The sequence below is a fragment of the Lepisosteus platostomus genome, chromosome 2 (assembly GCF_059453375.1).
Source record: "Lepisosteus platostomus isolate fLepPlt1 chromosome 2, fLepPlt1.hap1, whole genome shotgun sequence".
Classification (NCBI taxonomy): Eukaryota; Metazoa; Chordata; class Actinopteri; order Semionotiformes; family Lepisosteidae; genus Lepisosteus; species Lepisosteus platostomus.
In genome coordinates this window covers 3,622,600-3,636,358 of record NC_142612.1, presented here as the reverse complement: position 1 = coordinate 3,636,358, position 13,759 = coordinate 3,622,600, and the positions used below count along the sequence as shown (strand labels likewise).

The window sequence follows — 13,759 nt, the reverse complement described above, 5'->3', positions numbered from 1 at the left end:
TAAAAGGAGGGTGACCGTTTACATCGAGGCACTGTAAGATGGACACAGGAATGGGACACAGAGAGGCGGGGTTTTGACTTTGAGGAGCAGTTTTTACAAATACACAGATAGAGTCTTGGCTGGCCACAAAGCCCCTTTGTCTGCCAGAAAGCAGCATGCTTGGTCACCATTTGGCAATTCTTCCCTTATTACTTATTTGAATTGTAAACACAAAGATAAACTCATGTAGTCACAGAAATGCACCGACTGTACCTACGCATAGACAACACACGAACCATACGTACAGCACCTCAAATTTAACGAAACCACAGAAGTGGTTCTAAGGTGCAGTAGGTGTGTAGAAGCAAGCAATATTAATTAAAAAGGCCCTAAAGTGTTTTTGTTTTAGAAAAATGCTCAAAAAATGTACATCAGGTAGAGCAAGAAATCAGCAGGTGGTCACTGATATGAAAGTCCCTTCCTCAGAGCTTCTGGCAAACAGTGCACAACAGAAGCCCTAATACTCGCTTCTTCCTCAGGTTTCCCACATTGCTGTTTGGCAACCATTTACAGAAGCTGCTGCAGCCCGGAGCTCAGATTTCAGGGTTGAGCGAGAGGGTCAGTGTGTTTGGGCACGCGGGTTACTGGGCTGTGGCCCCGGCGGACGGTCGCCCACCACTTCAAGGATGCCCGTGCATTACTCGCATGCCTTCGCTGTCGCACAGTCCCACAAGGATGCCTGGCCAAGGGTGGACAGATTCCGAAGAGCAGCCTCAAGTGGTTGAAACGGAGCCAAAAATAACCCCTTCCTGCTCTTTCCAGCGTCGGTAGAGAAAGTGGGAGGAGGTGCAGCAGTTTCCTGCTCTGAAGCTCGGGCCTGCGAAGCAGTTAGCCAGCGTACAGGAGACTGCCTCAAGCCTCAGCATGCACACATCGAGGTCCAGCAACAGGCAGACCCTGAGCAGGGTAAACTGAGAGCTGCCATGTCCTCCCCTCTCCGCTTAAGCATTATACTAATCAAAAGCAGGACAGGCAGTATCTATTGGTATAACTTCAAAGCTCCACTGCATTACTCTTTGGGTGCTGAGTTTATCTGGTTTGTCTGTATTGCAAGCCAGTGGAGAACTTACTGTATCTTAAAACCGCTTCGGAGAGGCATTCTAAATACTGTATGTACGTCTAACAAAATTCCCCCTTGTGAGGCCTTACGAGCCCGACTGCCAATCCGATTGGTCCTTCACGTATTTTGAAGTTAGAAAAGGCTGAAAAAGCCAGAATAATCAAGGTTATCCTCCTTTCCAAACTGTGTGCTCTCAAAGTGAATGTTACTAATGAAGAACATTCTAAACAGCTTGATGCACAGCCTTTGTAAGTTCATGGCTGTCTGGTATATTAGAACGAGTGAAGAATCAAACACTTTAAAAGCACCCTGGGTTTGATGCTGAGAGCCATAAACAGTAGGTCCATCTTACTTAGAAAAAATACTTTTAATGCCAGCAAAGTAACCCATCTAGACCTAGGAGCATTTATTTTCACTGCTGCTTTAATCAGAACCAAGTTTCCTGCAGGATCCTTTCAGAAACAAATCATAGCTATGGCAGAGCTCAGATTCACAATGGTAAATCTGCTTCAGTCTCCTAAAGACCTAAAACTGAGACAAAAACTCACCTTTCAGCTGGACGGTGACCCCAAATCAGAAGGCCAAATCTACTGTGTGGAGTGGCTTAACAAGAAGACAGCAAATGTGCTTGAGTAGCTCAGTTAAAATCCAGCACGAACACTCTCAGAGTAAGTTGGTTATTTCTTATTCTACCGAAGAACCTTAATTGTATGCAAATCAGCAAGAGATTTCTGACACTCTCCCAAAGATGAGCTAATGGTAAAGAGTCCATCCCCATGACATACAGTAGCTCTGTAGGTGGAATAACGACCAGCACATTAGCTCTAGTAAAAATAATATGAGCAAAGCAGAACAATTTCACGGTCAGAGTTGAAAAATGAAAAAATGGTTCAATGTAATGAACACAGAGGACCTCTTCGTTGACAGGGGCATGAAAAATGTTGTTAACGGTGACACAATGGGCAAGCTTTCTAAACAGTTATCTTGAGCAATTCATAATCCCAAATTACTGCACAATATAGCCACCATTTGGATTAACTGGAATTGGATGTCCACATATCATGTGGCAGTGGTCTGAACTAGACTGTGAACGTGAGATAATGTACAGTACAAAACTGCCATTGTTCTGTTGCACTGTGCAGTGAATACAATCTGAAAAACTGGAAATGTTACATTCGGCAGATGGAAATTATAAGAGCTTCCTGTGTACCCTATGTCAAGCATGGTGTACTTGTGCAATAGCAGAGGGGGGATACATATTCTAAGCCAGAAAATATTCTGAAGGGAGTCTCGGCAACTAATGCTCTCTGACAACTCCTGTGTTACTCCTAGAAGCCAGCTATTTCAGAGATCTGCATCGTTTTTATAACACTGTCACAGTTATACCTTATTCATCTGTCATAACACATTTCTAGTTCTATGATCATAAACTTTTTTTCCTCTCTTTCAACTAATTTCTTAATCATGTGAATCAGTACTGTGACGTGGCCCATTAATACGCTGGAAGCCTCTGACTCCACCTTCATGTGCTCAAACACCTTTAAATAATGAGGTTAACTGTCTATAGAAAGCAATTTCCCTTCCTCTCATCAGTAATTACAGGAGAGTACAGTATGTGCACACAATTAGGGAATGAACTGATCTCATACCACCCTTGATAACAGCATCTCATGAAAAATCAAGAAACTTTACGTGATTTATCTGCATCTGATATGTCGATGGTGACACATTTTCACACTCATAAACGCCACACAGCATCAGTCAAAGGGAGCTTCATACTCAACAGTCATAAATTCACGAAGCTGGATCATGCGACAAACAGGGTTCAGTTCAGCTTGTCTACAGCTGGAAACAGGAAGCTTTTTACTTTCCCTTGCAGTGCAAAACCGTCTCACCCCTGCATCCCAGCTAATTCCAGGGAACAGCAGGTAAAACAAAAGCACTCTTACTGCAGGGCTAGACGAAAAGGCCACACTGTTCAGGAGAAGGGGGTGTTCAATTTTTTTTTTCATTGCGAATACTCATGCTGACACTCAAAGAGACAAGTTATTTATATTGAACCTCAAACAGGCATTCCACGCTGCTGTGAAGTGATACGGCAAGCCATATCACTCATAAGAAAAAAGTTAGATTACAAGTTTCCCAGTAGTGTGATTGAAATATACCTCATATCAATGCCAGAAGCCTGGCATAAACATACATCTATCAATAATAAAAAATAATATTAAATATAATAATAATATCCTTACACTTACACAGCGCTTTTCTGAACACCCCACTCAGAGCGTTTTACAGGTCATGGGGATCCCCTCCACCACAACCAGTGTGCAGCCCCACCTGGATGATGCGCCAGAACGCTCCCCACACACCAGCTCTCAGTGGGGAGGAGAGCAGATAGAACACCTTAATAACATGGCTGCAGGTATCAATGGGATACATTCCTAGATTTTCCCGGTTCTGGGATGCAAGATCACATCCCGAGAATCACTTGAGCTGCATGTCAGGTCAACACGCGTGTAAGTCACGTTCACCTGTTCACTCTGGACTTAGCACTGAAGATTCATGTGACCGTGCCTTTTTCACTAGCCGGGGGGTTTTCTTTGGCAAGTTTATCTATTCGCTTGGTTCCTGTAAACAAGTCAGAGTGAAAACAGAAGTAAAACCTAACTCAACAATACAGGTGGTTTCCATTAACCTGGATACAAACACAACTTACAACACTATGCCCTGTTAATGCAGTCTGACACACAATTGGCCTGTAATCTCTTGCTTTCCTACTGGTAAGGTGTGCTGGTGGGCAGGAACTGGGAAATCTCATGTCTGTGACAGGGATGACAGCCTCACTTCAGACTGGACATGAAGCAACACCTCCCCACTTCAGTCCTCCAAGGGGACCCTGGACCATCTGAACCGGACAACGTCTGTGCTGTACAAGGCGAAACCTTCTACAGTATTTCTTTTGCAAACAGAGGGTTTACCAGACATGCATATGTGCCCCATTCCTGCAACTTAAGTGCTCCGCTGCTTGGAAATGAAAATTAAAAGACACAGACATCACACCCACACACCACCAAAACAGAAACCCCCCCTCCTTCCCACCACAAATTCTGTAAAACTTCCCAAAGCACGCTGCTGTATTAACGGCTATATAGCGTATTTACGATAATTCATTTATTTGGCTCAAGCTTTCATACAAAGTGACTTATATCTGCACCCACTAGTTCCTGAAGCTGTGTGAGTACAGTATTTTGGCATACACGGTGCAACGGGGGTGCCCCACCCGGTACAACGAACCAGCCTTCCTGTTAGTGTTACACGAGTCCCCGGGTGGTTCTTCAGCTGCTATGAAGTGAAGTACGTCGACGCTTGCACACTCAAGATGAGTGTATGTCTGAGTCATTTTGCACTAAACGCCAGCGGGTTTGCGCTCTCAGGACAAGCACGGCGAGTTGACTTCACTACCGCCCCGGAGCTTGTGGCTGTCTCTGCGGCTTGCTGGCCGGGTCACTTGATGCACCTAGATGTTCGCCTCCTCTCCTGTTGAAGGAGGAGTACAGCAAGTGCTGTACAGCAGCCCCGTGTAGCAGAGCGAAGTGTTTCCGCTACGCCAAAGGCTGAGGAAATTTAGTTTTCCCGAAGTGCTTTCCTAGCTGATCCTGCTCTCCTCTTCCCTTTTAAAATAACACTCGGCGCAGAGAGGATCACGACGCGCTGTGAACGGCCGCCGCGGAAATCGTGTTCTTGAAAGAAGAACTGTCCTCGGTCAGCCGCAGCAGAGCCCGCGTTTGCGAGATGCGGTTCCTTCCAAAGAGAAACCCGAAAATTACAAGCAGCCACGTTAGCTACACTGTCAACTGCGCTATCAAGGAAATGTACGAAAACAATAACTTTTTAAAACGCCCCCCCGCCCCGAATACCACGAATACGAGCTATTTACATTAAAGGGCTCGTGTTATATAGTGGTCAAAAGAATAAAATGAACAGGAAAAAAAAAGTATGTATGAATTCAACGGCATAAAAATATAAAACTAGATTGCTTTAAAAAAACCGATGGTGATATTGTGATGTGTGAAACTGATAATTGGTCCTTTCTGGGAATTCACAGGGAAATTCCAGGACATCCTGTACACATTCGCGCAGAGTAAATAAGAAGAGGACATGATCACTTCCACTTCTCCTAAGTGATGGCGTTCAATCTAACCTGTTATCCCATCATTGCATAACTAAATCGCGAAAAGCAAGAAAACATCGTTTGATTCCAACTCATGAACACTACTTTCCTAGAGAAACTACCAACTTGGAGAACCGTAGCGCTGTCCACAGCTAATGCCGTTCGCACATTCCGTGATGCAGTCTTAACAGCCCTACAGTAACTGGAGAGTACAAACAGTAGCAGAGACGCATTTATCATCAACACCCTCTGCTTCTGCACTCTGAAAATATCAATGATCTGTAAAAATAAAACAAGGAAGGCGGTTTAAAAAACCGACGGGTAGCCCTTCAAGACTTTCAGCACATATCACGCAGTAGTTTGGGAAGCCCAGTCAATAACGGGAGTAGAACTCGGCTTACGGACAGCAGACGCATTACGCGCCGGGCTTGGCGGTGGAGAAGGTGCGCCTGTGTCTTACCTGCCTGCACCGTGTCGGACAGATCGTGGTTCAGAGCGCTCCTGGGGAACTCTTTCAGTTTTCTGCCGCTGAGGTTCAACACCCCGGAGTTCGCCGCCTCCTCCAAAGTCCTTTCCAGACCCCGATTGAGCGGCATGTTGTGATACCCCACACCACTGACATTACCTTGAGCCAAACCAGAAGCGAGCTGGGAATGGGGCTGGGAATCCGATCCCGGCGTCGCCATTTTTTTTTGCCCCTTCCTTTATATTAAATGTAACGCACTGTATACAGTATTTGTATCCAGCAATAACTGACACGGAGACTACAACTGCTCGCGAATTTCCTCTCCAAGTGCCTGCCAGCCCACTGCGGCTGCGCCTCTACTGTACGACGCTGAAGTCCAGCCAAGGAGGTGGGAGGAGGGGGAGGCAGAAAAATTGTGCGAAATCTGCTCCGTCTGCTGGTCGCTCCCTCTTACTACATGTTCCGTCCGTCTACGCTGAAAAGGTTATGGAAAAGCCTGTAGCGTCGAACAACGCAGCGCAGCGCCAAACCCAAGATGCGGGTGAATCTGGACCACACCGAAAGGGAGCATAAAATACACCTGTGCATCTTCGTATCCCAGTATCCCCACTCCTATCCAGTTGCAGCTTGAAGAACGAGCAAATAAGTGATATTGATAGTCTTGTTCTGGCCTCAGTGCAGCCTTTTGCGTCTGTTAAGTGGTGCCGAGATCTTGAATCCGTATATGAAATGATATTTAAGACTCAAGTCGAGAGTCAAGGACAAACGAAAATAGTCGATTACATTGCGAATGGTTATATCTTATGCTTCAGCATCATTGCCATCTTTTCTCAGTAGTTCAGGCGGGGAGCTGCGTCAGCATGTGTAGTCTGCAAAGGAACAAGTAAAGGTTTATTCCCTGCTGGAAAGAGAAGAAAGAGAAGAAAAGAGACACAACGTTTCGGCTGTGGAGCCTTCTTTGGGGACGTCTAAAAGCAAAGTAGACAGCAGGGCCGCGCTGGGAAAGGGGAGCTAAAGCAACTGATTCACAGCAGCGCTGCTTTTTGAAGCTGAAAGCTAAGACACATCCCACTGGACCTGGGGGAAACCTGTCAGCCCCTTGTGGAGCACACAGTTCGGCCGGGATGGATGAGCAATTGATCGGAACAGAAGAACGTTTGTTTCATTCTTTATCTTGTCTAGGGCAGCATCTACCACAAACACCTCAGTTTCAGTGCACTCTCACTTTCATTTGTTAATAAACATTGGATGTTTGTGTAGGGCATCAAATCACTTATTATTTTTTTTAAATCTATTCAGTTCTTGCTCGTTATGAGCTAACCCTGCTGATCTGCAAGCAGTAAATGTGAAAAAGATACTAGACTTGCAACAGCCATGTGTGTCCATTGGGATCTCTTTTTAAAGACAGACAAGGTCACAAAAAAACAAGCTGTGCAGTCGCACAAGGAATCATTTCCAGAAAGCCAGGGACTTAAAGGGAAGAGAAAAACACCAAGTAAAAACACCACAATAGAATATGGGCACGTGGTGAACTGATGTTCAAATAATTGAACACTCACAAAAAGAACATGAGCAACAGTCTTCCAATTAGACAGATCAGCTGTTCACCCCTGCTCCACATCTCTACCGATTAAGGAGTTCATTAAAGTGTTTCACAAGGGATTCATTTGAAGGTTATTCCTTTATAAAGTATGTACTGCAACTAATATCTCCAGAGGACACAACTGATGAAAAAAACGTGACACACTTTTCCCTGTTAACTATGTTATACGACATACTGTATGGGATCTGTGCGAACTATAACAAGCAACGTAAGCTTATATTATTTTTTATTTCATGCTTTTTTAAAAATAAATATTCAGATCTAAAATTATAAATAACATGAATATAAAGAAGCTGTTAAGATGTCTTGGGTTGGTGTGAGTCTGTTCTTTCAGGAAGATGATTAAACAGGAGATGATTCAGAGTTTTGGAAAGAGGTGGGAGGAAGATCAAGGAAAACGAAGGCCTGAAGCCAGAGACGTTCACACAGAGCAACGTTTTGTTGCAGGCGTGCTGACATTTCATTGAACAGGCATGACAGGTAAATCCGACATGATGATATACACTGTTCCTCAGCAGGGATTATCCACAGAGGTTAGTAGAGTCTGTGGTAACCGTAGTGAGCGATATACATTGTACATCTGTGACACATGCTTTGCAGCAGGTTGCAGCTGCTGCCTTGTGGGATTCTGTAGAGGTTTTGACATAGAGCAGGAAAAGGACAGGCCTGTTCACTGGTCTCTGAGTCCTAGAGGCCACAAGGCGTCCCAGGCACCCAGGGGTGGACTGGTGGCTCTGTGGCTAAGGATCTGCCACAGATCTGTGACTGGAAGGTTGCTAGTTTGTATCCCGCGGCCAGCAGAGGAATCCTACTCCCTCGGGCCCCTGAGCAAGGCCCTTAACCCCAACTGCTCCAGGGGCGCTGTATAAATGGCTGACCCTGCGCTCTGACCCCAAGCTTCTCTCCCTGTCTGTGTGTCTCATGGAGAGCAAGTAGGGGTATGAGAAAAGACAAATTCCTAATACAAGAAATTGCATATGGCCAATAAAGTGATCTTATCTTCATCCCATAAAAGTGGGGCTTGATTCTGGTGAGTAGAAAAGTCTGCAACATAATGATTACATTCTCATCTTGCAACATAGCCACTGTTACACAACCAGTGTGTGTTGTGCTGCTGGAATGTTGTCACAAGAGGACGAGCCCACAGGAAGGAGAGCCAGTGAGGACTCGGGACTGGATCAAGTTCATGATGTGCAGGTAGGTTGCCATCAATCAGTACTCAAGTGGAGCTCTGTAAGAACTACCAGAACGTGGCCATTGAAATATTGTTCTACTGTAATGTTTTGCCAGGTTATACTACCAGCTGTAAACACAACAGCCAGTGAGCAACAGTGTTCTCTTGATAACAGGGGCATATTTGTCAGCTGTGTCTTTAAATAAATAAGATCCCTTTATTGCCCATATACAATTTCTTGTATTAGGAATTTTTCTTTTCGTAGACCCCAGCTTGCTCTCCATGAGACACACAGACAGGGAGAGAAGCTGGGGGTCAGAGCGCAGGGTCAGACATTTATACGGCGCCCCTGGAGCAGCTGGGGTGAAGGGCCTTGCTCAGGGGCCCAATGGAGTAGGATTCCTCTACCAGCCACGGGATACGAACCGCCAACCTTCCAGCCACAGGCGCAGATCCTGAGCCACAGAGCCACCACTCCACCCGTCTTTATACATTATTATTAAATTTCACCAGCTCTGACATTAAAAATGTTAAATCACCTTACCTGTGTCCAACCAACTCACTGATCCACTAACATGGTAACTTAGTGGATATACAACTGTCTGTCACTCAGGTGTATGACCGTTAGTCATGAATGATCAATCACAAAAATGACACCAAAAAAACATGTGATGAATATGTTCTTGAATTTTCTTAAAATGTACGTGCAGTAATATTTATTTTGATGATTAGTGTGTTTGAATGTACAAAAATGTGACAGAAGTGATAAACTTCTGCTACCAAGTCACTGACCATAGTACATTCATTATATACGATCTACACAAATACTAGGCTAACATCAGTCACAGGCATAAAGTGTATGAGTACAGAATAAGCACTGCTAAAAAAGAAATGTAAACTTCCATTTTTATACACATGGTTAGTACAAATCGTTCACATAGGGCAGACATTTGGTGGGTGATACCTTCAGCACTGAGACATGCTGTGGAGCAAACAAAGACTTGTAGGATGTTCCAGATGCTCTTTTACAAACTGAGAAAATACTTTTAAGTAATTCTTTAAGTTATAGTCGCATATTTTGAAAAAGCAACATGAGGACTCATTTTAAGCATCAGGGAATATACACGAATATGTCAGTAATGATTGTAGCGCATACGTGTGTAACTCTGGACATAAAACTCCTGATGAAAAATCTCTGTCACTTGCAAGAGCTTGAGAAAAAGTCCATGTCTGTGTTGAGAGTTTAACAACAAGCCCTGTGATTCAGCACATACTTGGCTGAAGCAACATGGCAGAAGGAAGAAGGGTCTCTGCCTCTGCCGTGCATGCGCACAGGGGGCTTCGAGGGGACTCTCAACTGATGCTCGTTATTCTTATTGGCGCCCCCAAACTCGCTCAAGTGAAATTGCACAGGGTGTGAAAATGGACCCCCCAAAAAAGGGCGCTGGGCACATTTAGCCTTAGAAAAAGATGCCATCTGAGTTCTAAAAAAAAACCTATTTCAATTGTGGGGACGTCCCCAGAGCGGCTGTGAAGAGTTACTGCTCTCGCAGTGACGTTTTCTCAGGCGTTGACGTCCCTGTGATATTAAAAGATGCCCCCACGCTCACAGGCTGGCCTCCTTCCTGCTGCACTGTGTAGATCTGTGCTCTTGTCTGCAGGTGGCTGAGGAGTGCCTCCAGCCAGCTCTTCGGAAACCCACCAGCCTGGGGGAGCAGCGAAGCAAAAAGAGCAAACGACACAATTTCAGCAGCATTTCCTCTTCCTGGCGCACGTGAAGAGAAGCCAGCAGCCATGTCACCCTGCAGCTTACAACTGGCAGCCCCCTGCAGCTCAGCAGGTGTGAGCCTGGTCAGTACCTGGAGGGGAGACCTCCTGGGAAAAACTAAAGCTGCTGCTGAAAGAGGTGTGAGTGAGGCCAGCAGGGGGCACTCACCCTGCAGTCTGTGTGGGTCCTAATGCCCCAGTATAGTGATGGGGACACTCCTCTATAAAAAGATGCCGTCCTTTGGATGAGATGTAAAACTGAGGTCCTGACTCTCTGTGGTCATTAAAACTCCCAGGGTGTCTCTCGAAGAGAGCAAGGATGTTACCATGGTGTCCTGGGCAAATTTCCTCCTGGCCTTTACCAATCATGGCCTCCTAATAATAATTGCTTACACCTATGTAGCACTTTTCTGGACACTCCACTCAGGGCAGTGGGCACTGCGGTGGCTCTGCGGCTAAGGGGGGAAGGTTGACGGTTCAAATCCCGCGGTCGGCAGAGGAATCCTACTCCATTGGGCCCCTGAGCAAGGCCCTTCACCCCAACTGATCCAGGGGCGCTGTATAAATGGCTGACCCTGCGCTCTGACCCCAAGCTTCTCTCCCCGTCTGTGCCTCTCATAGGGAGTAAACTGGGGTATGAGAAAAGACAAATTCCTAATACAAGAAATTGTGTATGGCCAATATATCTTAATCCCCATCTCTGAACTGACTTCATCCCTCTGGTCTCCTCCCCACTGAGAGCTGGTGTGTGGGGAGCGGACTGGCACTGTCGTCATATTATCCAGGTTGGTGGTGGTGCTTTGAGTGGAGTGCCCAGAGAAGCCCTATACAGGTGGGAGGGGTTATTATTAATGACGAGAGGGCAGGGGTAAGCATGAGAGAGGTGCCTCAGGGAAAGCAACAGACGGAGAGGGAGCTAGTCTGACAGGTACTTTTCTAGGGGAATCGGGATCGGCGGCGATCCGCGACTCGAAGGGATCTGCAGTGCCTCACGCCGTGTCGTTCAACTGGCGGCGCCACAGCAGAGGCCTGAAACTGCCATCTTTTCCCACGGACGGGGTGTCCTTCGCTCCCACCCCGCCTAACGGAGCCCTCGCCCAAGCTGGGGGAAGCCCCTGCGACATCGGCCCCAGGAGAAGCGCCCCGCACTCCGAATGGCCTCCTCTCTGGCCCCAGCAGAACCCCGCCGCTCGGCCCACACCGCCGCCCAGCCCCCGAATCGCCACCTTCTTCACGGCCACAGCTCCCTCGACCAGGAATGAGCCAAAAATAAATCAACTAGTACTGTATGTTGTAAACTCATTTTAATGGAGATTGTAACGAGAGTTCGGGAAGGATGACAACAGCCGTGTTCAATCAGGCTCAGCTGTCAGTAATCAGGTATTCCTCACATCATTTCCTCTCCTAAAACACTACAGACCCTGTACAAGATCCCCCTCTCTCTCACGTCTCCTGTATCCCTCCTCCAGCCCATCTCCTCCTCTGCTGCTGCCCCTGGGACACTCCTCACTCTGCTGGGGGGTCCCAGCCTCCTCGTCCTCTAGCCAAGCCTGTTAAACCCCATTTTCACTGAAACACTCTTTCATCCCTTCAGTACACTTCATTCTTGGGTGCTGTTATGCCCAGTGAAATCTCATGAGCACTCACACGAATCACTTGACTGTAAAACATCATGAAGAGTCCGGGCTGTGCCGCACCCGTGCCCCTGGAGGAAGAAGGAAAGGTGCAGGTTACTTCTCGTTGGTCAGAAGTAACAATGGCGGGGTTGTCCAGAGGGTGGCAGCAAAACCGTGGACATACAAAAACCGCCAGCAGGAAAAGGCTTATAGTTTCACAAGTCTCACATCTGCTTGATGTTTTGATGTTTTTTTTTAATTGAAGAGTAAATTAAATTGTTACAAGTTACTGTGCTTTAAAAAAGACGTGGACATTCTGTTCCACGCATCATATTTTTGCTACGGAACATGAGATGCAGTACGCTACTGAGGAGAAATCGAGATTGGGAAATTAATAACTAATTTGTCAATCCTTTATCATCACTTATTCCTAGTTTAAACTCTCCCAGCAGCAATAATCCCAGAATCTATACCAGAATCACAGGGAACAAACTAGAACTTTAGCCTGATCAGGACAAGTAGATATACTTAATTATTTTTGCAATAATTTAAAAGATCAGTCTAAGATTTGACCTGTCTTATACCTGTATGTGCTTTGTATTTTGCGGCAACAGTACTGCGGCGCCCAAGTTCAGTTTTACGATTCTGTCTGCGTCAAAAACGCCTTTTGTGCTGTTTTTAGTCATCCGGACCAGTCGATGAAGTCCTATCCGGTACATGCGCTACTTTAAAATATCACTTTTCATTCGTTTTTTTTTTACTGGTTCTTTACACTTCTGCCAAGTTTATTACGTGTGTGTTGTTACACTCGCTAACGCAGTGATAAAAATAAACACTTGAAAATACTTTGTAAACTTTGTTTACAAATACTTTGTAAACTGTCGTATTTATCATGTGACTGAAATGGCCTGTATTAATAAACCTGAGAGCGCGCCTTTTGTTTTAATTACGCTGTGGTGCGGTTATAAGTTTGTGAGGGTTTTTTTCTCCAAAAAACAAATGTGCAAAAGAGGAAGTTTGCCAAGAAAACCGAAAGAAGAGCCACAAAGCGCCACGCTGTTAGCTCAGTCGGAAAAGGAGAAGCTGGGTTTTGCAGAAGCTGTTTTCTTACAACCAAGATTTCATTTCATTTTGTGCAAGGAATTGAATCTGATCCGAATTAAAAAAAAAAGCCAGACTTCGCCTGTGGGATGCCTACAATGTTACGAGAGGCGCACAACCCTTTAAACGTTATGTGTAGTGCTACGTTTTACAGCGCACACCCCTCATTTACAAAAAGTCTTAATTTATTAAGCGACGAAGACCCACCCATGCTGACAACGCACCTTCGACATGAGCCCGCTGAACCGGTTTCTCTGAAAAATGTTCTTCCACGAATTACCGCAGCACGTCTGTCTTGGGGTGTTACGTTACTAACGCCCGTCCAAACTCGCTGCATCGCTTAACCTTCCTCACCTGCAGCTGCGGGGAAGGCGATACGTTAACATGGTGAACGTGTCTAAAGGTGCAGAGTGTGCATCGTGAATTGTTTTCGAAAGAAACTAACGCTGGTAGTTGAAATCTATGTAGGATAAGGCTGATAGACAGATGCAGTCCTATTCAGTCCTCGTAAAGTCCTTCCTGATAAGTTTTCTGACTCTATGCTGTATAGAAGTGAAGGGTTTGTGTCATATTCTCCGATCGCGCACATACGTTTTCTTTTATTGGCCTGTCCTATACCAAATAACATCTGACCTCCCTACAAGACCCTACACGTTGATAAAGGTCTGTCCACACGCTCTGCAGAAAGTTATTTTCGAAAGGAGCGTCCCCGTTATCAGCAGCGGACCGCTGCGCTACTGCCGGTGGCCGAGGCGAGGGTTG

General features: G+C 45.8%; 1 protein-coding gene and 1 long non-coding RNA gene across 7 annotated transcripts in view; both read right to left on the bottom strand.

Moving 5' to 3' along the window:
• The window catches only part of lrch1 (leucine-rich repeats and calponin homology (CH) domain containing 1), an 81,587-nt gene extending 75,483 nt beyond the window's left edge, over positions 1-6,104 (bottom strand). For all 6 annotated transcript variants that reach the window (XM_088646366.1, XM_088646377.1, XM_088646386.1 and 3 more), the window contains exon 1: positions 5,731-6,104. In XM_088646366.1, the coding sequence (XP_088502492.1) occupies positions 5,731-5,956 (226 nt within the window). In that variant the 5' untranslated portion in view covers positions 5,957-6,104. The remainder of the gene's footprint in view (positions 1-5,730) is intronic.
• Positions 6,105-11,565: 5,461 nt separating this feature from the next.
• LOC148675728 (uncharacterized) lies at positions 11,566-13,749 on the bottom strand. The gene is made up of 2 exons (XR_015941337.1): positions 13,222-13,749; positions 11,566-11,985 (listed from the first exon to the last, which is right to left on the bottom strand). It is a non-coding gene; the product is annotated as an uncharacterized LOC148675728 (long non-coding RNA).
• Positions 13,750-13,759: the final 10 nt, after the last annotated feature.